The 26,870-nt window shown below is 35.0% G+C and overlaps 1 protein-coding gene across 4 annotated transcripts in view; it reads right to left on the bottom strand.

Moving 5' to 3' along the window:
* Positions 1–26,870, bottom strand: part of ATG5 (autophagy related 5) — a 116,620-nt gene that overhangs the window by 7,378 nt on the left and 82,372 nt on the right. For 3 of the 4 annotated variants that reach the window (XM_061206856.1, XM_061206855.1, XM_061206858.1), the window contains one exon: positions 9,912–10,029. In XM_061206856.1, the coding sequence (XP_061062839.1) occupies positions 9,912–10,029 (118 nt within the window). Of the gene's footprint in view, positions 1–9,911; positions 10,030–26,870 lie in introns of those variants that run through there. The other variant, XM_061206859.1, reaches the window with a different exon arrangement.

Genomic DNA, 26,870 nt, shown 5'->3' with positions numbered 1-26,870 from the left:
AAAACTTCTGAAAAATATTTGATACTTCTGAAAAACAGAGATAAACTTTTTTACTGTCACTATTCTGAACAATGTTGCTCTGACAAATTCTTTAACTTCTGATATGTTCATTAGTAAAACGCCAACTAATTGAGTCCATCGACATGAAAAACCACAGGCTGAAATCTGAAGTGCATACATCATGCTGAAGGATTTTGACTCAGCCTCAGCGATAATAGTCAGTGAGGTCAGGTCAAAGAGGGTTAAACCAAGCCAGGATATAGCCAAAGGAATACATCAAACGCTGATTTTAAAAGGGCAATTAATCTTAGACAGAAATGCTTCCTGGGGAATGAGATCTCAATCTTAAGAGCATACTACATGATGTAGCAGTAAAAATGAACATATACAAGCTTACAGAGCTTTTATCCTATGATCACAAACAGAAGGAGAGTGCTGTTTATCAGAGAAATACAAACCCATTTAAAAATACTTACATTAACTTCTTCCGGATCTATGCTCATTTAGTAGTATAGGTTTTAATGAACATAGAATATCACAGTTAATATATACCACCTATCTTTTCCCATGCGTAAATTTTATCTTTATATATATTTTTACTATTTCTGTCCAAAATATTACCAAAGGCTTGACTCTTAACATTCTGTATAAGATTTTTCAAAACATGTCTATGTTAATTCTTTCACTGACTTGTTTATAACCTTTGTATTTCTTAATGAGGAGGTAATAAACCAAAATTTAAACTTAACCCCCCCAAATTAGCTATAATTATAAAAAGAACATTGTATTAAGTGACTGTGAGACCATTTACATAAACTGATTAAATGCCTCCTGATAAGATAAAAGTGTGGTACAAGTTAGAAATTAAAACTTGTTCACGTCAAGAAACCCCCCGCCCCAAAAAATGAAACTTTGAAAATATAGGTTCAAATGTTTTTGAACTAATTTTATAAAATGATCCAGTAATTCTAGCTGGGTGTAATAGGGCCCATTAATATTTGTCAATTATGAGTTACAGAACAGTTCAAAACTAATTGTTTTATTTAAAATACAGGCAGTAATTACACTGTTTATATATGGTCAGATTAAGGTCTCACAGGACTTGTTTTAACGAAGAGACGACTTGCTTTTAATTGCCTGCATGTGTTATTATTTTGTTAAGAGAATTGTTTTCTAGTGCTAAATATGAAATATTAATTATGTAAGATCTGTTCCCACTTTTGAAAGAGTCAAGTTAATTCATTTAACTTCTTGGGATCTAGGTAAAGGAAATCAGAGGCATCTCCTGACAGGCCCAGTAATCCCATCTTCACTAATGGAGAATAATGAAAATAATCAGTTTATTATTTCTTTCATTTTAGAAAAGACATATGTCAATGGGTTAAGTCATTAACAGATTCTGTAGCACCAAAATTAGTCCATGTTACCCATGTGTTGGGACAAAGCACAGAGATGGAGGGAAAATCAAACAAACAAGGCGAAGAGTTCGATTCAGTTTAGATTTGATAACATAATGATACATTTAAGAAAATATATTATAATTACCAAGTTTAAAATAGCCTTATAAGTTACTTCTGTCCAGACTTGAATATAGTAGATCTTTGTTGATGAGGGCTACATGTGAAGAACTTCTTGTATTACCACTGTGAATGACACTGTATCATTTCTTTTACACCCAGAGAGAGAAAACAATGAAGAGTAGAGAGTGTTAGGATGAGACTGCAGTCTAATGACCCAGTCCCACATGGCAGGCTCACGGTGGAGTTACAAATGGGCCTTCCAGGGCTACTTGTGAATAGCTGAAACTTCAAATAAATATGTGATTCGTTGCTTATAGTCTTCAATGAAAAGCTTTCACCAGCAGCAACACTTCCGGACCTCTTGCCTTAAGATTTTTCCTTTTTAACATATTTTAACAAGTATATGCTAGTCCAGCTGGCTGCAGTGACTATGGAGATAAGCTTACTTATGTCTTACCAGAGCATTCCTAATCACATCCAGAAGGTAATTTCTAAAAAAAGTTAAAAACTCAGTAGCATGGAACTCTTGCCATAACCTGAGGTATAAGCGGTTCCAACATCAGTTTACATTTAGAGCTCATCCTACATCTATATCTTCTGTGCAGAGGCTGAATATCAACACGTACTTATCTCTGCAGAGTGGGATTATCAACAAATGACAACAAGAAAAAACAAAACTGGTTCTTGCTAACTCCACTTGGTAAATTTCTTATGAGTACAGTTATTTGTGAAAAAATACTAACAAAACCATAAGAAAACAAAAAAATGTTAATTGTAAAACTGTGAAAAATATTAGATTATGAAATCTCACTTAAACAAATCTTTTGTTCATTTAAACCCTCCAACCATCCTATCAGATGTGTAGCAGGTAACACCCTTATTTTATAGAGCAAGAACCATTAAAAAAAAAAGCAACTACTAAATGATCTTCTAAATCAATCAATCATACCTTTGTATGAAGGTACAAAAGGATACTAGAATGAAAACAAATTTTAAATGAGTGAAAAAAGAATTACTGAAACTGTAAAACGATTATTATTCTTACTCCTAAACCCTCATTCTGATGAAGTTTGGGGTTTGAAGGCTTTATGTTTCTGTGGCATGAACTGGCAAATTGAAATGCCACCTCTTTGGGGGTCAGTGTCATCATGCTGACAAAAGTGCCAATTTGAAGTTCAAACTTCAAATTGAAGGATCCGCCTTGGAAGAATAATGTGAGATTTAGATGTTTCTTTTCTCTAATTGCTTTATGTCTGAAAAAAGCTGTTACAACAAACAGTTGATTCACTTTATAAAACAATCTAATCATATGCTATGGGGCTAAGGAGAAAAAAATGCGAATGCACCATCTTTCCTTACTTTCTATAGAAACTATTCTGTGGTTTCTCATAAAGCATGTCAAAAAAAAGCAGTATAATTTTCAAGTTAGACTTCCTAAATGGGATATTATGACTCCCTAGCCTCAGTTGTTAAAATTATATTCTAATGTACTGACAAATAAAAGATTTGTACTAATAAAAGATTAGTACAAATAAGATTTGTACTAAAAAAAGATTAGTACAAATAAAAGATCTGTACAATAAAAGACTTGTACAAATAAAAAGATTTGTACTAAGCAAATAAAGATCAATTTTAGTCACTTAGCTCCTCAATACTTTCCCCCCACATCTCTGACCTCATTGAAAATCTTGTCCACATTATTGGGAGAAAAGTAGAAAAATAAAGCTAGTCTTTCAGGAAATAGAGTAGGGACATTTTAGATCAGCATTTCAGACCAGACATTACCCCTGAGCAACCAGCCCCTGGGTAGCTAGTGAAGGATTCTACTACAGTGGGACACTGTGACCTGGTCCCTCCTTTGCAACTAATTTCTGCTCATCTTTTAAGACTTAGCTCAGTCTTTATTGCCTACTCTGGAATGGATAAGACAATAAATCTTCCTCATATCTTTTGCATATCTCCATTCCTACACATATCACATCTGTGCATCTTTCTGTCCACTCCAACTGGACTAAAGTTTCTTAAAAGCAGGGACATCTTAGTAACCCCAGTGTCAGAAGACAGTATGATGTGAAGAAACTGATGAATAATGAAAGCTACAACATCAAATGGAACCCAAAAGTTAAATGGTAGTTGGGAAGGGGCTCAAAGAGTAAATAAAATCCCAGGAAGCAGGGCAGAAATGGAAAAAGGCAAGCAGCAAGAAGACTGTACTTACTGGTAAGAGAGATGCAGGGAACCCTGACTAATTTGCCAGTGAATGTAAGCCTTTCCCTACACACACACTCCATTGGTACAATACCAAATATAAATTCAGGATTACAAGAGCCCAACTGTTACAGAGGACTGATCAACCGGAACTTTGAAATAAACTTATAAAAGTGAGAATGGACATTGTTATTTTTATAACCCTAACTTACTAGGTTTTTATATATTACATTAGAAAACTGAGCAATGAAACATGATTGGGCAAAGCTTATAAGATTTTTGTATTCTCCAAAGTAAAAGAATAAAAGCTATGATTTTTAGTTTTAGGTTTTTAAAAGTTTTTGTATGTTGTTTCTAAATGGACAAAGAAAGAAATTTCACTTCAAGCCTGCTACAGAAGCTTAGCTCTCTGAGTCATTTTAACTACTGCTGACACCACAGAAAAAATTTACCTGAGTTCACCTTTGGTTACTTCCTGTTATCCTGGCTAACTTATCTAGCCACTTACAAAACAAAAAAGGAAACACATAAAGCAGCTCATTGTTAGTTACAAGAATAATGACCTAAAGCACGTCTTCATGCATATTAGTACATTCTACCTTCATATGATGAAATAAGGTAAAATTCCTTCATGCATGAATCACTTGTTGTAAGGAGTAGTAGACAATGGTGCCGCATAACTTTTATGAAGCACTTTCTCTTGTAATCATGTGATGACAGCTAGTTCTTATCCATACACACCCAATCTTAAAGTCTTTCACTTTCAACTTAAGTTGGGTGCAGGTGTTTCAAAATGCTTCACGACGGACAATATCACAGGTGTACTGAACCAGACAGTAAAGATTTTTACTGAAAGAGTGACTTGATGTTTTGAATACTCCCCATAGATCCTGAAATGACTGACAGTTATTTTCCAATGAGGTGACAAAAGGAAGAGGCAAATAAAAGTTTTTCCAAAGATAAGATACTGGTGTTAGAAATGTGGCCTCCTCCTGGTATGAAAGGTACCATCAAGAGTACCTCAAAAGTATAGGTACTATTTACATCATTTCAATGAAGTATGTGTATGGTATGTGTATGTTCCCTGATGGATACAAGCATGTGACAGTTTGGGTGGGAAGAAGTCTGTCACAAAAAGATATCCGCCTAAGAGGCAGGTTAGTGGATTAATGCTGTGAGTGGCTACCTCACTGCCCTCCCTTCAAAAAAAAAAACAACAAGGGGAGTCACCTTGTGTATGCTTTAGGAATGGATGGGCAGGTAGGGCAGGTTAAAAATTTAGGAGAGGGCTTCCCTGGTGGTGCAGTAGTTAAGAAGCCGCCTGACAACACAGGGGACACGGGTTCGAGCCCTGGTCGGGGAAGATCCCACATGCCACAGAGCAACTAAGCCCGTGCGCCACAACTACTGAGCCTGAGCTCTAGAGCCCACGAGCCACAACTACTGAGCCTGCGAGCCACAACTACTGAGCCCGTGAGCCACAACTACTGAAGCCCACGTGCCTAGAGCCTGTGCTCCGCAACAAGAGAAGCCACCGCAATGAGAAGCCCACACACCACAACAAAGAGTAGCCCTCGCTCGCCACAACTAGAGAAAGCCCACGCGCAGCAGCAAAGACCTAACATAGCCAAAAATAAACAAAATAAATAAATTTTTAAAAAAAATTTAGGAGAGAATAAAGAGTCTTTAAAGGAATAAAAAAGCCTCACAAATGTGTGTGCCATTCTTGTGCAGGACCACAGTAACTTTGTATATGTACTGTGATCTGGGTGTAGGAATGGCAAAAAAGCACAAAGGTACATTCTGACAAATGTGTCAGCTCAAACCATGTGACTGCTTTTCATTTACATGTCAGAATGTCATAGACAGCATTTCATAAAGTCAACAAGAAGAGTAGCCAGAATTATACACAGGAACACTACAGTAACAACAGAAGCTCAGGTCCCTAATATCACACCAGGGAACACTGAAAGAAAGTGTAGGTCTTGCATGTAGGCCAGATTAGGTACTAAACACAAATCATAGAATAAATTGAGTTAGGAAAAAGCAAACATTTCAGAATGTTATTTTAAAGTAAACAAAAAAGTGAAAAGATTGAAAAGGTGAAAATGAAAATAAATGGTAGCATAGTAAAGTGGAAAAACCAATGGACCAGGAGATGAGACCTGAGTTCTAAACTTAGTTCTACAATTAAGCAGCTAAGAGACCTTTAGCAAATCATCTAAAAAACTAAGAGACTGAACTGAAATAACTCTAAGGTTCAACAGTTATATGATTCTTTAAAGATGTCAAATACAAAATTAACACCCAACCAATTTCTTCCTGCTCTCGGTCCACTAAGGTTTTCTCTCATCATTCTGTGGATTTGTTGATAACTGTGCTGCCAGTTGGGGGGCTAGCGCCTTACAGTAGAACAGTTTTATTAAGGTTTTGAGTCTTATTGTGATGTTCTCACTAAATAGTCAAGGATTTTATAAAGAAGTACATTTTACATGACAATGTTCTGGAAAGAAAATTGTCAAAAAACATCTAAGAAAAGTACAATCAGGTAGTCATTTCAACATTAAGCTTTAGCTTAAATTTCAATTTACTCTTAATTGATAAAAGCATTTTTTCGATGTTCTTTAAAATACTGCAAAGTACTCAAAAAGAAAGAAAAATACAGTGCAGAGAAATGAATAACTGAAGGCCAATGCTTGCAGTGGGGGCAGCCTGTGGGTCCCGTCTCTGACAGCAATAAAAATGATTAATCTCTTAATTATACTTCAAATGGAAAAACTAGTCTATATTCCCGAATCTTCAAGAATGTAGCAAAATAGACATTAAATAGATTTTAAAAACACACACAAAACCCCTATAGCATGGATCAAATGAACTGGAAAAATAAGATTATTCCTAAAGTTACTGGGAATATCCCAGTCCAAATTTCTATAACTTGAGTTCAAAACGAAAAAGTTTACTTAACCATCTCTGTGAGGATTTACAGGAAAATGGCAACACTGGTTGTCTCTGGAGAGGGGAACTGAGTCAGGGTTTTCTGTATAGGAGTTGAGATAGAGACTTTTCACTAAATTCCTTTATAAACTTTTAGATTTTGGAACTATACAAGTGTATTATCTACTAGAAAAAATATTTGATTATTTAACTGAACACATGTATAAAAAACCTTGATAAATAGGACTTCATCAAAATAAAATATTTTTTACTCTTCAAAAGAAAATGAAAAGGTAAGTCTCAGACTAGAAGAAAATAATTACAAACCATGTCTGGTAAAGTACTTGTATGAAGAATATATAAATAACTCTCAAAACTCATGGATTATATGATATATAATCCATGAAAAAAATGAGAAAAGGATTTACATAAGACATTTCATCAAATATATCCATGAGTAACAATAAACACATGAAAACACTCAACATCATTCGTCATTAGGGAAATTTTAAAAAACCAACATGAGATACCACTACACAACACTAGGATGGCTAAAATAAGACAAAAAACATATACATTGATAAAGATGTGAAGAACCTGGAATCCCCATTCATTGCTGGTAGAACTGTAAAATGGTGCAGCCACTTTGGAAAAGTTTAGTAACTTCTTAAAAAATTAAATATAAACTTACCATACAACCCAGCCATTCCACTCCTAGGAATCTACCCAAGAAAAATGAAAACATATGTCCTGTATGTGGATGTTCAGAGCAGCATCATTCATAAAAGTGAAAAGGTGGAAACAACCCAAATGCCCATCAATTGGTGAATAAACAAAATGTGATACATACACCCAATGGAATACTACTCAGTAATAAAAAGGAACAAACTACTAATTTATACTACAATATGAATGAAACCCAAAAACATTACGCTAAGTGAAAAAAATCAGTTGCAATTTTGTATATTTCCCTTTATGTGAAATATCCAAAAGAGGTAAATTACAGAGACAGAAAGCAGACCAGTAGTTGTCTATAATTGGCAGCAGGAGCAGAAATTAGCTACAAACAAGCACGTGGGAACTTTGAGGTGATGGAAATATTCCAAAACTAGATCGTGGCAATGGCTGCACAACTCTATAAATTTAATAAAAATAAAAATCACTGAATGGCAAAAAAATTAGTTAACACAAACTCTTACTGAAAATGAAAACTACGTAGCAATAAAGAAGATTAGGATTATAAGATAGTATTATCCTATTATTAGAGATATGAGGATGTGTATGACAGTATCAAAAACCTTGACTAGTATAGTACAGTGGTGACAAATGACACAGTAAATATAGTTTACTATGTTTAGTAAACTATAAGGTTATTATAAGAGGTTATAACTAAGAGGTTATTTAGTAACCTCTTAAACCAATGAAACTTGCTCAATTTTCATAATTTTGAGTAGTGGTCAATGATCTTTTTTATCGATCCCTTCTGGAACTGGTTCTGATGGTATTTCAGATGCCCCTCTTCTCCCCGCCTTTTGAGCCTTTGTGTATTTTCAAAGTGCTACATATACATAGGAATGCCAGGAAAGGCAAGCATATTCAATTAAGAAAAATAGTTATATTCACAGGCCAAATAGCACACATTTTGAGTTCCATATTCTTTGTTTAGTCTTTTAGGCTAGAATATCAACATTCCTCTCAATCCTACTATTTCTAATTCTACTTAATGGGCAAACCATTTCCATAGATACTGTATGATTCTTGAACTGTGTGATATAGTTACAAGTCATATAAATAATACTGCCATTACCACAACTTAGGATATATTAATAAGAAACACAGCATTATCTACTGAAGTATTACCTTTGTATTTACTAATGCCTTACCTCTTCCCATAAAGGATTTAAAGTGGCAAGTTTGAAATGTTTTTCTATATGATAAATCCAAGTCTAGGCAATATATTAACAAATACAGCAATATGCCACTGAAATTTCCCCTACAGCTTAGTGTAACCAATAATAAGACAAGTCATTCAGTAACAGGGTGATGGTCAAATTATGGTACATTGATATAAAGGACCATAGTGCTGGTATTTAAAAACATAGCTTTAAAGAATTTTTAATGACTATCATGTTATGTTAGGTGAAAAAAGCAGCAGGACATATAATTTTATACACCCACCCCCCCCCTCTCAAATATTCAAGTGTATATCTGCATGTGTGTGTTAATAGTGGCCTCTATGAGTTAGGGGTCTATAGCATTTCCCCCCTAGTCTTCTGCATTTTCCAAGTGTTCCTTATGTTGCAATTAAGAAAAGAGAACTGTGATTTTTATATTTTTCCTCTGCTTACAGGAAAACAATCTTAACCTAAGCTACAAAATGAGTACTACAAAACAGGACAAGTTCTTGACTGGACTTGTGAAATGTTAAAGCCTCAGAGAACAATGTTGAGTAAAACATTAAAGAGTAGCAAAAAATTCAAATAAAATACGCATCCATTATTCAATATTTTGAATTTTAAAATATCAACCAAAGGCAAGACCTTTTCTTTTCTTTTTTTTTTTTACTATCTCTTATTCCTTTAGAATGAAGAAACACAATGCAAGATTAAAAATAATGTTTACCAGGGCTTCCCCGGTGGCGCAGTGGTTGAGAACCTGCCTGCCAATGCAGGGGACACGGGTTCAAGCCCTGGTCTGGGAAGATCCCACATGCCGCGGAGCAACTAGGTCCGTGAGCCACAACTACTGAGCCTGTGCGTCTGGGGCCTGTGCCCCACAACAAGAGGGGCCGCGACAGTGAAAAGCCCGCGCACCGCGATGAAGAGTGGCCCCCGCTTGCCACAACTAGAGAAAGCCCTTGCATAGAAACGAAGACCCAACACAGCCAAAAAAATAAATAAATAAATAAAATAAATAAAAATAGCATTCAAAATAATAATAATAATAATGTTTACCAGAACTGAATTCACAAATGAAAGACGCAAGGCCCCAGAAATACAAGAGAGTAATTTTAAAAGTATATTTTAGTTTGCTAAAGGGAGTGAAATTCTTATTCTCTTAGTGTCAATAATTTATAAAATAGTAAGTTAAATATTAAGTGCTTCTATTTCAAAAGATTTTTCCTTACAAGATAATGAAAATATCTTCCTGAAGTAACTAATAAATGTTATTTATAAATATAGAATGCTTATGTTACTTCAGTAACAAAGAGAAATGAAAGAAATGTTTTAATGTTGCTGATTATATTACCTTCAGGAGCAACTGCAGAAGGACAGACTTCTTTGAGGAGATCTCCTAGTGTATGCAATTGTCCATCTGTAGCCACAGGACGAAAAAGCTTCTGAATGAAAGGCCGTTCAGTTGTTGTCTATTTGAAAAATGAAAAAAGATTTCAAACAATTAAGTCTCTGTTGCTGCAAATTATGAACTAATAGATCAGAAATTTAAAGCTGGCATTAGATGTCTTCTGATATAGTGTAATCAGAAGCATATAACATCACAAATGTGGTATTATGGCCCAAAATGCTTAACACAAACTCAAGTAAATCTAATCACAGGAGGCAATAAAACAAATTCAGAACGTGCAGCATTCTAAACACAGCTGGCCTGAACACTTCAAAAAAGTCAAAGGCATTAAAAAAATAAAAACAATACAAAAAGATTAAAAGAGACTGACAAGATATAACAACTAAATACAAAACACGAAGTCTGACTGAATACTGGATTGGAGAAAGAAATTTAAAAAGATCAGCTATAGGGCTTCCCTGGTGGCGCAGTGGTTGAGAATCCGCCTGCTAATGCAGGGGACACGGGTTCGAGCCCTGGTCTGGGAGGATCCCACATGCCGCGGAGCAACTACTGAGCCCGTGAGCCACAACTACTGAGCCTGCGCGTTTGGAGCCTGTGCTCCGCAATGGGAGAGGCCACGACAGTGAGAGGCCCGCGCACCGCGATGAAGAGTGGCCCCCGCTCGCCACAACTGGAGAAAGCCCTTGCACAGAAACGAAGACCCAACACAGCCATAAATAAATTAAAAAAAAATAAATTTATAAAAAAAAAAAAAAGATCAGCTATAAAAGACATTTTTGGAATAAATGGGGAAATACGAAATGAACATTAGATAATATTATTAAATTAATGTCAAATTTCTTAGGTGTGATAATGTTTATAAGGACAATATCCTTATTGTTAAGAAATTCATGATCCAATATTTAGGAGTAAGGTACCATGATGTCTGAAACCTACAGTCCAATGGTTGGGGGAGGGGAGTGAGAAAGAGTATGTGTGTAGAAAGAGACAGCAAATGTGAAAAAATGTTAATTACTGGTGAATCCAGGTGAAGGGTATTATATGGTCTTAGTTGTTTTATTATTTTTTCTTTTCTATAGGTTCAACAAATTTCAAAATAGTAGATGTATTTCCTCTGACAATTGTTATTAGCACTATGTCATAATTTATTGCTAATAATTTCAACGTCTTACCCATTCAAAAAATTAGGTTTAATTTTCTCAAACTCCCTCTCTAGAAGCACGACAACAGTGATGAAGCCTCCCCATGACAGACTGCAGACTCTGGAATCAGCCAATCTATGAATAAATAGCACTGTCGTTTATGAGTTCTATGATCTTGTACCCAGTTTCTTTGGAAATTTGGGACATTCCATACCTCTTAAGTTTATTCTGGGAATAGGAGAACCGCCAAGAACAGAATAAGTAAATGATAAGGAGAATAATACCCACCACAACTCTTAACTGCTATTTCATTTTAAGATGCTAAGTTTTTGTTTTAAGCTTCCTGGAATGAAAAATCATAAAAACCTACAGGAACAGAGTAATACGTTACATTTTATAAGAAAATGATTTCAAATACCTAGCCATTAGAGACAAGTTTTTGGTTTGTTTGTTTGTTTGTTTTTTAATTAATTAATTTATTTAGGATGCACCGGGTCTTAGTTGCGGCATGTGGGATCTTTGTTGCGGCATGTTTAGTTGCAGCATGCGGTATCATTAGTTGTGGCATGCATGTGGGATCTAGTTTCCCAACTAGGCATATAACCCGGGCCCCCTGCATTGGGAGCGCAGTGTTTTACCCCCTGGACCACCAGGGAAGTCCCTGTTTGTTTGTTTGTTTTTAAATCACAGAGGTATATCTCAACTTCTTCAAGACAACTTTTACCAGATTTGGTAAAAAATCATCTGATTTTAAGTGCAGACATAAACTACGATGTAATAAGAAAAGCTAGATGTGGTGCAAGCATGTGAGTACCTCTCCTGGCTTTACACTGTGTGTTCAGTGAATACATAATAAATGTTAAAAACAGTGTTACAATAATACAGTTGAGCATATATGGAAAGTATGAAAAAAACTAAAATTTTAATAAATATGCACTGAATATAATGCAATTCACTTCACTAATTGAACTCTTCATTTTTTAAAAGTATGATTGAACAGGGAACTCTACTCAATACTCTGTAATGGCCTATATGGGAAAAGAATCTAAAAAAGAGTGGATATATGTATTTGTGTAACAGATTCACTTTGCTGTACACCTGAAACTAACACAACATTGTAAATCAATTATACACCAATAAAAATTTTTTTTAAAAAGTGTGATTGATATCCTTCAATTTAGGAAGCTCATACTTTTCCCACAGGTGAAACTGAGAATGATATCATGCACAATCAAGGATTAACTATGTGAAGATAATAAAGGTTAGAAGAATTCAGAGAAAAAAGAAATGAATAGGGGACTGCAGTAATAATTTAAAATAGCCACCACCCACTTAGGGCTTTCTATCTTCCAGGCAATGAAGAGGCTTTTAAGACTTTTTAGCAAAGGAAGTGACGTGATGAAAGAGGCTTTTTCTGAAGGCTAATGGAAAGCAGCTCTGTGTACAATGACTTGGTGAAGAGGTAACATCAGGATGATCGGTGAGAGGCTGTCTGAGTAATGCAAGCCTATGTGATGACAACTAGGACCCGGTCAGTAGAAAAGGAGGGGCAGGACTGTACCCCCAATTTAAAAAAAGTTAAAATGTATCATCCATGCTCTGATCTGAAAATACTAAGGTTTTCAGCAAAGCCAAATAAATCTTTTCAAGATTCATTCGCCCTTACTTAGTGACAGAACTATGAGGTGGCTTAGCTATAATAATATAATATATATTATAATAATTTGAAAAAATATGCTGAACAGGAAAGGCCAAGTAGTCTTAGCTACATATTAAAAAACAGAAATTCTCCTCTATTCCCATTCCTAGAAAAAATGGCCTGTAATTTCTCTGTACTTCTCTTTTTTCAACTCTCCCAAAGTGGAGCAGTTATAATAAAGGTATAACTTCAACAACCTTTATAATGCTATTTGCTTGGGGGGAGGGGGAAAGCCCCAGTACTATTAACACATATTCTAAGTAAATTCTGTAGAATGGTAGCCAAGAAAACTCTCATCAAAGTAAACTGCTGTTCTTCAAATAATAAAAACCTTTATTAAAATACCCCAATAAAAAATCTAATAAACATTTTCTGTTTAACATTTATTCGAGTGCCTTTAAAAACTTACATTCTCGGGCTTCCCTGATGGCGCAGTGGTTAAGAACTCGCCTGCCAATGCATGGGACACGGGTTTGAGCCCTGGTCCGGGAAGATCCCACATGCCGCGGAGCAACTAAGCCCGTGAGCCACAACTACTGAAGCCCGTGCACCTAGAGCCTGTGCTCCACAACAAGAGAGGCCACCGCAATGAGAAGCCCGCACACCGCAACGAAGAGTAGCCCCCGCTCACCACAACGAGAGAAAGCCTGCTTGTAGCAGCGAAGACCCAACGCAGCCAAAATAAATAAATTAATTAATTTTTAAAAATCATATTAAAAAAAACTTATATTCTCATTCTTAAAAATTTAGTATGTTAGAAAAGAGCCATTAAGTGTCTGAGTAAGTTACACCAAAGATTATGAAAAGTACTCAATTTTGAGAGTTACTTATCCTTAAAACAAAAGCCCTCCACAGACAGATCAGGAATTCAACTACTGTACAGAGGTTCTGAAGGGCAGTGGGAATGAAGGGTAAATTCATGTAAATTTCTTAACAGATCTCATTAAACCTAAGTTGGAGTTAAGCAGAGAAGACTAAATTATGTTAGGAAGTATTTAAAAGCTATTTTCCTTTTGAATATAGCAAGAATTTTAAAAATACAAAAACTCCACGAACATGAATTCTTTAAACTTTGATTTAGTATGCATAAAACCAGATAATGCTAACAATATCCATGGTAATCTGAACCTTAGCCTGATAGATAAGAAAGCCACTGTAATAGAACTACACCACAACACTTAATCTAGCCATATATTTGTAAATATGCAAACTATTTCAGGGACTTTCACAAAACAGAATTACTTTCTCATGAGAAATAATATGACTTGGTAAAGTCATATTTGAAACTGCCCTTGCTAGTTTTTAAACTAAATAATGTTAGTCATTTCTTAAACACATCAAATGTATATAAAACTGGGATGCTACTGGCTGGCTGTGCCCCATCCCTTCTTTACTCAGGCACCCTCATCACTGTAACAATAACTTTTTCCTGTATTAAAACGTTATGCTGTTGATTTACCTTGGAGATATACTGAACAGAAGCAGAGGAACTATATTTGTAAAAATTTTAAGTTAAATTTGTAAGATTTTACTGAATCAAGTTTGCACACATATGCATGAGTATAAATGGAGGTCATATCTACACTGCAGAGTTTCTGAGATAAAATATATACACAGTACAGTCATGGTACACACAACCACCTAAATACACACTAAAACACACACTACCACCGCAACACTACCACCACCACGATCAACAGTTTTAGAGCACTGTAATGAATATTTTAACTTAATACTGTCTCAATTTAGCAGACTCAAATTTTATTTCTTTTTAGTTTTAATCTACTTTCTCTAAGTTCACTTGTCTAGATGCTAAAAGGTCCAGAATCATGAAATTCAGCTTATGTTGTAATGTTTTTATATGGCAAGGTAAAAAAAGCAAAGTCACTTTAGGACTAGATTCAAAACTAGTCTAGAACTTAACACCAAAAAGCAAGATCCATAAAAGGAAATATAGATAAACTGGACCCCTATCAAAATAAAAAAAACTTTTGCTCTAGAAAAGATTCTGTGAAGAAGATGAAAAGACAAGACTGAAAGAAAATACCTGCAAGACTACATATCCAACAAAGGTCTTGTATCCAGAATATATAAAGAACTCTAAAAATCCAACAGTACAAAACACAAAGAATTCAATTAGAAAATAAGCAAAAGACACCAACAGACATTTCACCAAAGAGGATATACATATGGCAAATAAGCACGTGAAAAGATGTTTGAGGGCTTCCCTGGTGGCGCAGTGGTTAAGAATCCTCCTGCCAATGCAGGGGACGTGGGTTCGAGCCCTGGCCCGGGAAGATCCCACATGCCGAGGAGCAACTAAGCCCGTGCGCCACAACTACTGAACCTGCGCTCTAGAGCCTGTGAGCCACAACTACTGAGCCCGCATGCCACAACTACTGAAGCCTGCATGCCTAGAGCCCATGCTCCGCCACAAGAGAAGCCACCGCAATGCGAAGCCTGCACACCACAATGAAGAGTAGCCCCCGCTCGCCGCGACTAGAGAAAGCCCACGCTTTCGAAGACCCAACGAAGACCCAACTCAGCCAAAAATAAATAAATAAATTTAATTAATTAATTAATTAATAATTTTAAAAAGATGTTTGACACGTCATTAGCCACTAAGGAAATGCAAATTAAAACCACAATACAACATCACTACACACCTACCCGCATGTCTAAAATAAAAAATGGTAATAATACCAAATGCTGGTGAGCATGTGGAGAAACGAGATCTCTCGTACTATTGCTAGTACAAATGTAAAATGGTTCAGCGCTTATGGAAAAGGGTAAGGTAGTTTCTTACAAAACTAAACATACATTTACCATATGACCCAGCAATTGTACTCTTGAGTACTCCCAGAGAAGCGCAAACTTATGTTCTCAAAAAAATTGTACACAAATGTTCATAGTAAAAACAATCCCAATGTCTTTCAACAGGTGAATGGTTAAATGGTGGTATATCTATACCACAGAATACTACTCAGTAATAATAATGTAAAAACCTATTAATGCATGCAACAAATTGTATGGAGTGCAAGGGAATTACACTATGTGAAAAAAATCTAATCTCAAAAGCTTATGTACTGTATGATTATACTTACATAACATTAGTAAAATGATAAAATTTTAGAAATGGGGAACAAATTAGTAGTTGCCAGATGTCAGGGAAAGGAGAAAGTGAGGTTGGAGGCTGAGCTATAAAAGGGTAGCCTTTGTGTTGGAACAAAACTAATGAAATATGAATAAAGTTTGTGGATTGTATCAACGTCACTTTTCCTGGCTATAATATTTTACTATAGTTATAGAAGATGTCACCAGTGGGGGGGAACTGGGTGAAGAGTATGTATAGAGATGTTTCTGTATCATCTGTTACAACTCCATGTGAAGATTATACATGTTAATTTATGAAAAGCATTTAGAATGCCTAGTGAACATTAATTGCTCAATAAGTGCTGTTACTGTTCTTATTAAGCACGACTTGACAGTCAAAAGAAATTTATTAAACACTAACATGTATTTTATATTGAGTTGTAATATAAAATATGGATGATAAGAAGATATACTAATCTTGTCATCACACTGTTACTACATAGCATTAGGGCTGATTTTGTTGTTTTGGTAATATATATTGTATCAATATAATGGGTTAGAAATGTTAGTTTGTTGAAAATGACAAATTACAGCTGGACACATTTGGTTCACAGACCACGGAGTTAGTGACCTTAAAGAGGAAAGAGTCATATCCAATAGGAAAAGGAGATTCCATTCACTGAAACAAAGAGATTAAAAGTTATGAAAGAGAAAAACATAAAAATTCAGAAAGGATGCAACCTAAAAGATGTCCAGTAGATGCATGATGATTCACTTGTTTGTGAAACTTACAAATGCCCTTAATTAAAAGGCTGGGGCGGGGGTGGGTCTCCTACTGATACAGCAGGCAGTACCTCATGATGACAAGGGACCTCGTTTGTTAGAACTGCTTGGATAGAATCATCCCAGTAGTAGTACCCAGGTTCAGGATCTCTGATCTGACTCGCTGTAAACTGAATCCATAATATTTGGTCCAGTGAGCCTTAGACTGGTATTCTAAGCCCTTGGTTGGGCTGAAGAAATAAATATTATGTTGATACTTTATATATGTGGTATTTCTCCAGGTACAGCAACAAGTTTTGATATCATCAGCTACTTTGTATGTTTTGCTTTTAAGTCCTATGAAAGAGTCAGGATAATTGGTTTACTATATTTGTAGATAAAATTTGATTTACAAGACTTGCTTAAGTATATCAAAGGAGTTCACTTGTTAGGTTTTTAGATTTTTTTAAAAAAAATCAGCTATACTGAATTATAACTGGAATTAGCAATGCCTACTTATTAATAGAGAATGTAATTAGATTTATTTCATTAACTATATAGATAGTACTATGTGTTTTAGAAGAATAAATATGGAAAAGGAATAAATTATAAAAATATCAAGAAGTGAAAAAAACTGCTCTGATTTTTATGCAAACCTACTCTATTTATAACTAGCATAAATTGAACTGAAAGACATTGGAAACAATAGATTTTATAAGTCCAATAAAACACATATAACCGTAAAGTTACTTCCAATATTAAAAACTCCACCAACTAGGGCCATCAAAATCAGTGCATTTTCACTTGACACAATTTTAAAATAACTAAATTTACTATATTTTAAAAGCTTTACATAAGTAGTGAAGCCTTCATTATTGCCAAAATGGTGACATGATGAACACCAATAAAACTTTCCTTATATCCGTAGAAAAAAACCACAATATAATACTTTACTTTTGAAAATCATGTGGCCACTGATATTCCATTAATCCTTGTAATGTGACAGGCATTACAAGGATATAAAGATAAATAAATTGCAACAAAGAATATTACATTTATTTCCTGTCAATGTTTTTTTAAAAAAAGGATTTGAGATTGCTTATAGCAAAAGCACGCATATAATAACAACAAAAACTATTAACACATCTTTGTCTTGGATAGAATGATCCCATCTCTTATATGCAGAATCCAAAAAATAAAAACAACAAACCAACAAACCAAGCTCACTGATCCAGAGAACAGATCAGTGGTTGCCAGAGGCGGGGAGTATGGGGGTGGGAGGATTGGGTGAACTGTTTTTGTTTTTAGTTTACAGAAATTGAATGAGGGAAAAAAAGGACTAATCCTGCTACAGTCTATAACATAAATTAAAATTGGAAGAGACTGGAGAATTGGGGAGTCTCTTTGGTTTGCTTGAGAAATAATGAGGATAAGAACTTGTGTGGTGGCAAAGAAAATGGAGAGAGTGGATATAAGGGATGTGGATAGATTGTGTGATCTGAAAATAGATTTGTTTCCTTAATTCATTCATTTATTCTTACTTTAGTTCACCTCTTTTACTGTATCAGGCAGTTGTTAAAGGTATTCAGCAGAAAATGAGCAGGGTTACTCCCCTCACAAAGCTCTCTGACCAGCCCTGAGTAGCTCTCCTTTAATCCAGTAACTCAAAAATTAGTCCCACCCCCTAAGAGTGCTCACAGCCTCCATCCAGAAACATTCCCTCCACATCCTTTCAAATTCTGCTTCCTAGCCTGTTCCCAAATCTCCCAGTTTCTGATCACATCTTCTTTTCCTGACTATGATTCCACTTCACCCCATTGGCAGCTCTCATCTCTGGCTTCTTAGATGCACTTCCTACTTCCTATTTTTAGAGAGTTAGGCTGATTTCATGTGCTTTGGGTAAATTCTTGCCTAGTCCAGTGAAGCCCTGTGGTCTTGGCAACTAGGCACAGTCCTCATGGCTGTCTCCCCACCGGCCCCCAAACAGCCCAGACCCAGACAGTCAAGAGTCTAGCCACAACACAACACAACACAACAAAACAAACAAACAAAAAGAATTATCCCAGTAGTAGTACCCACATCCAGGATCTCTAACAACCAGAGGGCAGGGGTAAATATATCAGAAATCTTCATTCATTAAACATTTGTTGAGCACTTATGAAGGCATCACTTGTGCTAGTAGATACAAAGATGAACAATGCACACATAAACGAATAATTGTAACAGTGTTAAGTGATAACAAAAATATGTACAAAGTGCTATGAGAAAATTTAAAAGCCCAAGCATAAACTTTTTAACTCTGGACTTTTTGGCAGCTAGAGCAAAAACAAAAGTAAAAAACAAACAAACAAACATCAAACAAAAAACTGGTTACATAATTTCATTTTATAAGTGTGCAAGATATACCAGTAGGTTCAAAGTAAAATATGCTAAGTGTGGTAGAATGTAATGTATTAAATAAAATTGTAGGGAGTTTCCAAAGAAGATGAAAACAAAGGAGAGAATATAGGTCTTCCAGTTTCCAACTTGAAATGGAGAATTTTTTTTTAAAACAGAGAAAGAGACAAGGCTATTTCAGGCAGAGTACAGCACCAATCCTTCCCTTTCACATGCCCCTCCCCACTAAAATATTCAGAGGCAGATGGAATATAACACTACCTGTGAGAAATTAGTGGATAAGGGGAGCAAAGTGGCCTACAAATTTAGCACATAAAGCGTGGAATGTCAAATGCACTGAATTACCAAGGGCTTGGTTGGAATCCCAACTCACAACACAACTGACTAGGTACCTAAGGCAAATTACATCAATCTTTGGGAGTCTGTTTCTAAATTTGAAAAATGGGAATAATATATATTTTTGAATGACTGTTGTAACAATTAAATAAGATGAGATACACAAAACACCTAGTGCAACAGGTGTTTTAACAATGATTAATTCCTTTCATTTCTCCCTTTAAAACCACGGTTAAATCTGGACCAAAGAAAGGTAACACTATCTAGTCTTTACAGAACCAGAAACAGAGAGAATAAAAAATAATTGGTATTCAACCATGAGTTGTTCCCTTTGAAGTCTTGTTCATTAGAATAAATATGTGGCACAAAGAAAAAGAAAATAGGGGTTTACAGAGGATATGCTGACAGACTTTACCAACAATGACACATGATATGTGCTTCAAACTGTCACATGCATATCTGGCCTTAGATATATTCATGCATGTCAAATTTTGCGTCACATGCTTTTCAAAAGAAGCCTCATGTTAAAATTAGCTTAAGAATATACACAATTACAATACCTCATTAAGTAAAAAGAACAGGCCATTTTCAAATGAATGCTTTTAGACCTTTACAGTAAACAGTCCTTTTGGTGGTGGGAAGTAGGGGGACAGGGAGGACAGCGGGAGGGGGGAGTCTGTGCCACTTATCAGGCTACTTTTATCCTTGATGTAGGGAAATGGGAGACTTGAAAATAAGCACTTTCTGTAGTTATGCTACCAGAGTCTGAAGTCCACTTTTAATATTCCCGACAACTCTGAAAAATAATAATTAACATTTGAAAAGCTGTCATTATTATAGTCAGGGACACTTAATCCTCAAAGCAGCAGTGTCTTAACTGAGACTATGATTAAATGAAAGCACCCATCAGAATTACATCCACGCATCTGGTTTGAAGTTTATGTTTTGTCTTATTTAAATTGCTATATTTATTATATTTCTGCCTAGACAATACCAAATATATTTTGCCGCATAAATAATTAAGGCAAATTTTCTTCAAATACAGGCAACAGTTTGTGTCTTCCTCATATCCTTTCACTGAATAAAATGTGTTACAGGGAAGTACCATATCCCTCTTACTCAAGATTGAGATCAATTTGATGCTGTTTATGAGCTAATTTATAAAACAAGTTATATGGCTTTAAAGTGTTTTATTTGAAATTATTAGTAGAGTGGCCAACTGAGAAGCTTCCTATAAAAGTGCTAGGATTGACGTGTTTAAGTAATAATTATCTTAATTCTTCTAAGGTTTCTCTGGAAAGATTTCAAAACCATACCTGGGGAATCATAGTTTAAATTTCACTATCTATAAGAGCTTTAAAATATCTTTTCTAATTTTACCTAAAAGCCATACTAAAAGGTAGGCTACTACAAGAGTAATGTAATTAATAAATGTTTTTGACTAAAGAATCAAAGGATACTTTTATATACAGATTATTTCTATCTTTATGGTATAATTACATAAAATAACTATGCAGCACTTTTAATTTGTACAAATATAGAAATCCAAGTAGCAATAAGAAACATCTGGGTAAAAGAGGTTGTGTTGACCTCAGAATTAAAATTCTGTTCTCTTGATGTCCAGTCAAGTGTCTTATCCACTAGAAAAGTGTTTCTAAACTTGGGCCAGGAGCTAGTGAAGCTCTACAAGATCCTCAGTCCTCTGAGCAAGGTCCGTAGGTTTTACAGTGAATGCTAAATAAAGTTTATAATATGGGAATGTTGATATTTTTGTTTCTGATACAAATAATTTAAAAAAATTATCCTACTGAAGTATCATCAAAAGCAGATTTATCAAAAGATAAATTCTTGTGAATTTTTTACAAGTAGCAAATAAAAACTAGTGATAAATATTTTACAGATCTCACTGTTGAAAGTAATCTGCTGATTAAGAAATTCAAAAAACATAGCCCTTGACTACTCTAAAAAACATATGAAGAAAAACAATGTAGTAAAACTATAAAACTCTTGAAAAACATAGAAGGAAATCTTTATGGCCTTGGATTTGGCAAGACAACCTGAAAGCACAAGCAACCAAAGAAAAAATAAGCTGTATTTAATCAAAATTAAAAATCTCTGTACTTCAAAGGACACTATTAAGAAAATGAAAATAAAATCTACGGTATGGGAGAAAACATATGCAAATCATATATGTGATAAGGAATTAGTGTCTAGAAGATATAAAGAGCTCTTATAATTCAGTAATAAAAAGACAACCCAACTAAAAAAGAACAAAGGTTTTGAAGATATTTCTCCTAAGATAACATACAAATGACCACTAAACATATGAAAAGATGTTTAACATCATTAGTAATTAGGGAAGTGAAAACTGAGACCAAAACGATATACCCCTTCATACCCACTAAGATGGCTATAATTAAAATGATAGAAAATAACAAGTGCTGGCAAGGATGTAGACAAATTGGAACCCTCGTACTCAGCTAGCGAAATGTAAAATGGTGCACATGCTTTGGAAAACAGTCTGGCAGTTCCTCAAAAGATTAAACATAGAATTATCGCATAACCCAGCAATTCCACTCTTAAGTATCTACCCAAGAGAACTGAAAGTATATGTCCACACAAAAACTAGTACATTATTGTCTACAGAAACGTTTATCCATAATAGCCAAAATGTAGAAACAATCCAAATAACCATCAATTGGTAAATAGATAAACAAGATGTGATATCTCCAAACAGTGGAATATTACTTGGCCATAAAAAGGAATGTACTGAAACATGCTACAACACTGATGAACCATGGAAATATAATGAAAGTGAAAGAAGCCAGACACAAAAGGCCATATATTTTAAGATTCCATTTACACAAAATGTTCAGAATAGGCAAATCCATAGAGAGACAGAGAGAGAAAGTAGATTAGTGGTTGCCATGAACTGGAGGTGAGGGGGAATTTGTCATGGGCTGGAAGGAAGGAAGGAAGAATGAGTGACTGCTAATCAGGTATGGGGTCTTTTGGGGGTGATAAAAGTGTTCTGAAATTACATAACAGTGATGGTTGCACCAACTTTGTGAATATTCTTAAAATATCAATGAATAGTACACTTTAAAAGGGTGAACTTTAGGACTTCCCTGGCAGCCCAGTGGTTAAGACTGCACTTCTGCTGCAGGGGGCCTGGGTTTGATCCCTGGTTGGGGAACTAAGATTCCGCATGCCATGCGGCACAGCCAAAAGAAAAAAAAAGGGTGAACTTTATGATATCAAAGTTATACTTTAATAAAGCTATTATTAAAAGGAAAATATAATGTAAAAAGTCCTCAAATGGGTGGGCAGTGGGGGGAGTCCTTCTGGGGTGATAATTCAGATTCATCATAGTTTCATTTACAACTATTCATCAAACCATGTTTGTTTCATGAGTTCTTAAAAAACAATAATTATACCACCCCCACAAATTTAAAAATTTTAAAGTCAAGAGTTTCCAAGCAATAAGGATCAGAGAAATATCCGTCTTCATCAATTCAGAAAAATTATAAGTTTTTCTTTAAAAAGTTGTATAGCATCGTGCCAATTTTAAAGTTGCCTGTGGGGGCTTCCCTGGTGGCGCAGTGGTTGAGAATCTGCCTGTTAATGCAGGGGACACGGGTTCGAGCCCTGGTCTGGGAGGATCCCACATGCCGCGGAGCAACTGGGCCCGTGAGCCACAACTACTGAGCCTGCGCGTCTGGAGCCTGTGCCCCGCAACGGGAGGGGCCGCGATAGTGAAAGGCCCGCGCACCGCGATGAAGAGTGGCCCCCGCTTGCCACAGCTAGAGAAAGCCCTCGCACAGAAACGAAGACCCAACACAGCCAAAAATAAATAAATAAATAAATAAATAAAGTAGCTATTAATTAAAAAAAAAAAAATAAAGTTGCCTGTGGGAATTTAAATAACTCTGCCTTAATTTGTTTAACTCATTTAAAATCATGTTCTGATGCTTAAAATGAAGCCCGAAAGTTTTGAAATTATAAAACCTAGTTTAAAGCGTGTGCGCGCGGCAGGGGGGCTTACTAAAATGAATTCAGAATTTAATAATAAAGGGTTATATAAAACAGAATTAATCTCTCTTACCAAATAGCATGTCTGGATCATAAAAAATGTTCTTATTGATCAACTGTTGCCCAGCTTGTAGACTCATTACGTCTATTATTTCAGAGCTTTCCCAGAACCCACTCTACCAGTCAGGGTAGGAGAGGAACTCCTCATCTACCTACTTCCTTCCTACTAGCTTGGAACCTCTGATTCCAGCCCACACTGCTGAGACCCGAATGGAGAGGCGGGACTCTGCAATAAGAGGGGCTCTTCCTCTCACAGATTCTTGACTTAGAATCTAGAATGGTAAAGGAACGATATTCTAAGTGCAGGTTAGGCTTTACAGTACCAATATCATAGTTCAATTTCATTACTAATTATGTGGCCTATCCTAGGAATTTTTTTTACTTATAATACAAGTCCTATATGCTTTACAGATTCAAATTTTGGGAACACAATATATGAAGAAAGGATTGTCTATAGAATCCAAAGTAGGCTAATATATCCCATCAGAATTTTAGTTCAAGATAATTTTCCAATACTACCAATTCAGCAAGTCAGAATTGCAGGTTTCTTTCCACAATGGGAGTTTTAAAATAGCATAAACATTTTGCTATTTAGTACATTGAAGTGGTGATTTTTTAAATAAGGGTCTAAGAGGACCATAGACAGCAAAGATTAATTGTGTAACTTAAGTGACAGTCTATCCAGCTGAGAAATGGAAGACTGTGGTGAGGCAGAAGAGAATAAACTGTGGCTAAAAGCTATTATCACAACACTTACGAATAGTTATCAGCTGAACTACAAAATGGGTGAAAGAGTGTGTATTTCAACTTAAAATATAGTTCTTTATTTAAGGAATTTTATTTATTGTTCCAAAAGCAGATCATTATTCCCCAGAATTAATTACAATTAAAGGAAGCCTTCTTTACACAGAACATAAATTACTATATTATTTAATGTGGACATTGTTAAAACATTCCAAAGTAATAAATCTGTTCAATTATATGTGATATGACTCAGGAAGGCATGGAGGTAGAAAAGTTTTTAAAACGATAATGTGTTAGAGGGAAGAGCAAATTTGTTAGTTCTACTCCATTAAGGATTCCTTAAGCAACGTAAAAACCAGAGTTCTAGTTATACTTTGATGTGTAGATCCTTTTGAAAGCTACTCTACTCCATTTTATATGAAGCATCTGTAGCTAAAACGAACACCTAGTGAAGAGTACGAATGCTGCATTACACAAGCAGACGTCAGAACTGTCCCAAGCTGATTCTAAGTTACTTTAAACATGTATGCAGTCAGAAATTAGCTGTGGCTTACTTCTTAGAAGTAACAGATAATTACTCTCATCATGATGAAAAGGATTTTAAATGTAAGCTAATAGAGGCATTTTTCCTTTAGTAAAACTCTGCTTTTAAAAGTAAACTTCAAAACTTTAATTAAAATAGGAAATGCTTATTACATAGTAAAAACTTCTCAGATTAGTGAGGCAGAGAAAAGGAGGGGCTCTGTAAAAGAAGAAGGTGGGACAGAAAGATGAAGAAAAAGAGAAATGGAGGAGGAAAAGAAAAGAAAGTAAGGAAAGACTAAAAGAACAGAAGTGCCGACTGAAATACATTATTTCTTTCAAATTTTAAACTAGCAGGAGAAGTTTTTTCTTCTCATATACATGAAATAACCAACGTTTCTCTTATCTATGCTTTGAAATATCTAGACAAACAGAAATCCAATGTATTATGTATTCTTAACATTTTGAGCCTTTAGTTTTGAAGACATGTTATTTCTTAGTATGTTTATTTTCTACATTTGAAATGTAATATCCATTTACACAAATGTTTTGAAGACAGATTTAATATGGTGTAAAATATGGTTAATGAAGTTCAATAATAAGTAACATATTAGTTTGACTTCTCAAAGTTTTGTGCACATTAACTCAGCCACACATCTAATATACAAATCACTCATCAGTGAATTCAATAATCATTTGAAATCCTCAGCTTACTAATTCATACAATTTCACAATTGTATGAATTTTACTTCATACAGTTTCAAAAATTGTATGAATTTTACAATTCATACAATTTCAAAATTGTATGAATTTTACAATTCATACGATTTTAATTAATTTAAGTCGTGTACATAACTGTGTCACAACATAACAGATAGGTGACTTTCATGAAAAGATCACACCCAAGGTAGACATATGGTCTACTCATATATGGTTTCCAAATGTAGATCCAATCCTGTTGAACTTAATTGTGATCAAGACTCATCATTCCATTGTTAGAGAGCCCTCTCTATCCACTACCCACTCTAAGCAACACACTTCAAACAGTGGCTCTTTGAACCAGCATTGACATTCCTTTACATTTATAACGTTTTTTGAAACAGACCTTTAAGAGATACATCCTGTTTGAGACAAGATATAGTCTATAAAATGCTCCCAAGGCATCAAAAGATAATGCAATTGACTGTTTAGTATAGTTTAGATTATATTTCTTAACTGAGAATTAACATTTTAATATATCACAATCGATCTGCAAAAGGAGCAACTTGCCTAGCCAACAATTTAGAAATTTCAAATATGTATATATCAAGATATGCATCTATATGTAATAGCAATACAATTGATGCATGCATCAATATATCTACACATATATCTCTGTATTTACATGATCTCCTTAGTACTTGTCTTATTATTATAAACAACCTGCATGGATCATGAAGCAAAAATATATAAACCCCCACAAAACCTTGAAAATTAAAAACAAAATTTAAAAAAAAAAAACAAAAAAATGGGTATGACCCAACAACTAAGACACAAACTTCATCAAAGAGTAATACCAGGATATAAAATGCCAAACAAAATTTTCTAGGTTCAGGCCAGAAATAAAGAATAAGATATTAGCCTGTGTATTTTTAGATTTGTTTTTCCTTCTAATATTCCTAAATAATCACACATACATTACCTACTTGAAATTATTAGTAAGTAGTTATTTTAAAAGTATGAGTAATTAGACCAAAAGCAATTCTCATATTTACCCAAAAGAAGGAACCACTACTAAGAATCAAAGCCTAGTAATTCTGTTCTTAACGGACAGGTGTTGTGTGTTCTGGCCTGTTATATGAAAATCATTTATGAGAAGAACAGGAAAAAAAAATCAGAAGGTAGTTTTCACTATTGGAATAGATAAGTGATTAAGCAAATTTTCTTACACCATGAGATTGTCAATAGATTAAATGATCACCCTATAGGGCATCATTTCTGGATGTTGGCATTCCTGAGATGGAAAGGGACTGAAAGAAAAATGTGATAATGACACAAACACACACAGATGATATGGGTAGTAGAAAACTTTTTGAAGGAAAAAAACATTCTTTAGACAGGGACTGAACTTAA

Source organism: Eubalaena glacialis, chromosome 12, assembly GCF_028564815.1.
Source record: "Eubalaena glacialis isolate mEubGla1 chromosome 12, mEubGla1.1.hap2.+ XY, whole genome shotgun sequence".
NCBI classification, from domain to species: domain Eukaryota; kingdom Metazoa; phylum Chordata; class Mammalia; order Artiodactyla; family Balaenidae; genus Eubalaena; species Eubalaena glacialis.
The sequence above is the reverse complement of the archived record's forward strand: the minus strand, read 5'-3'. Positions and strand labels throughout refer to the sequence as shown.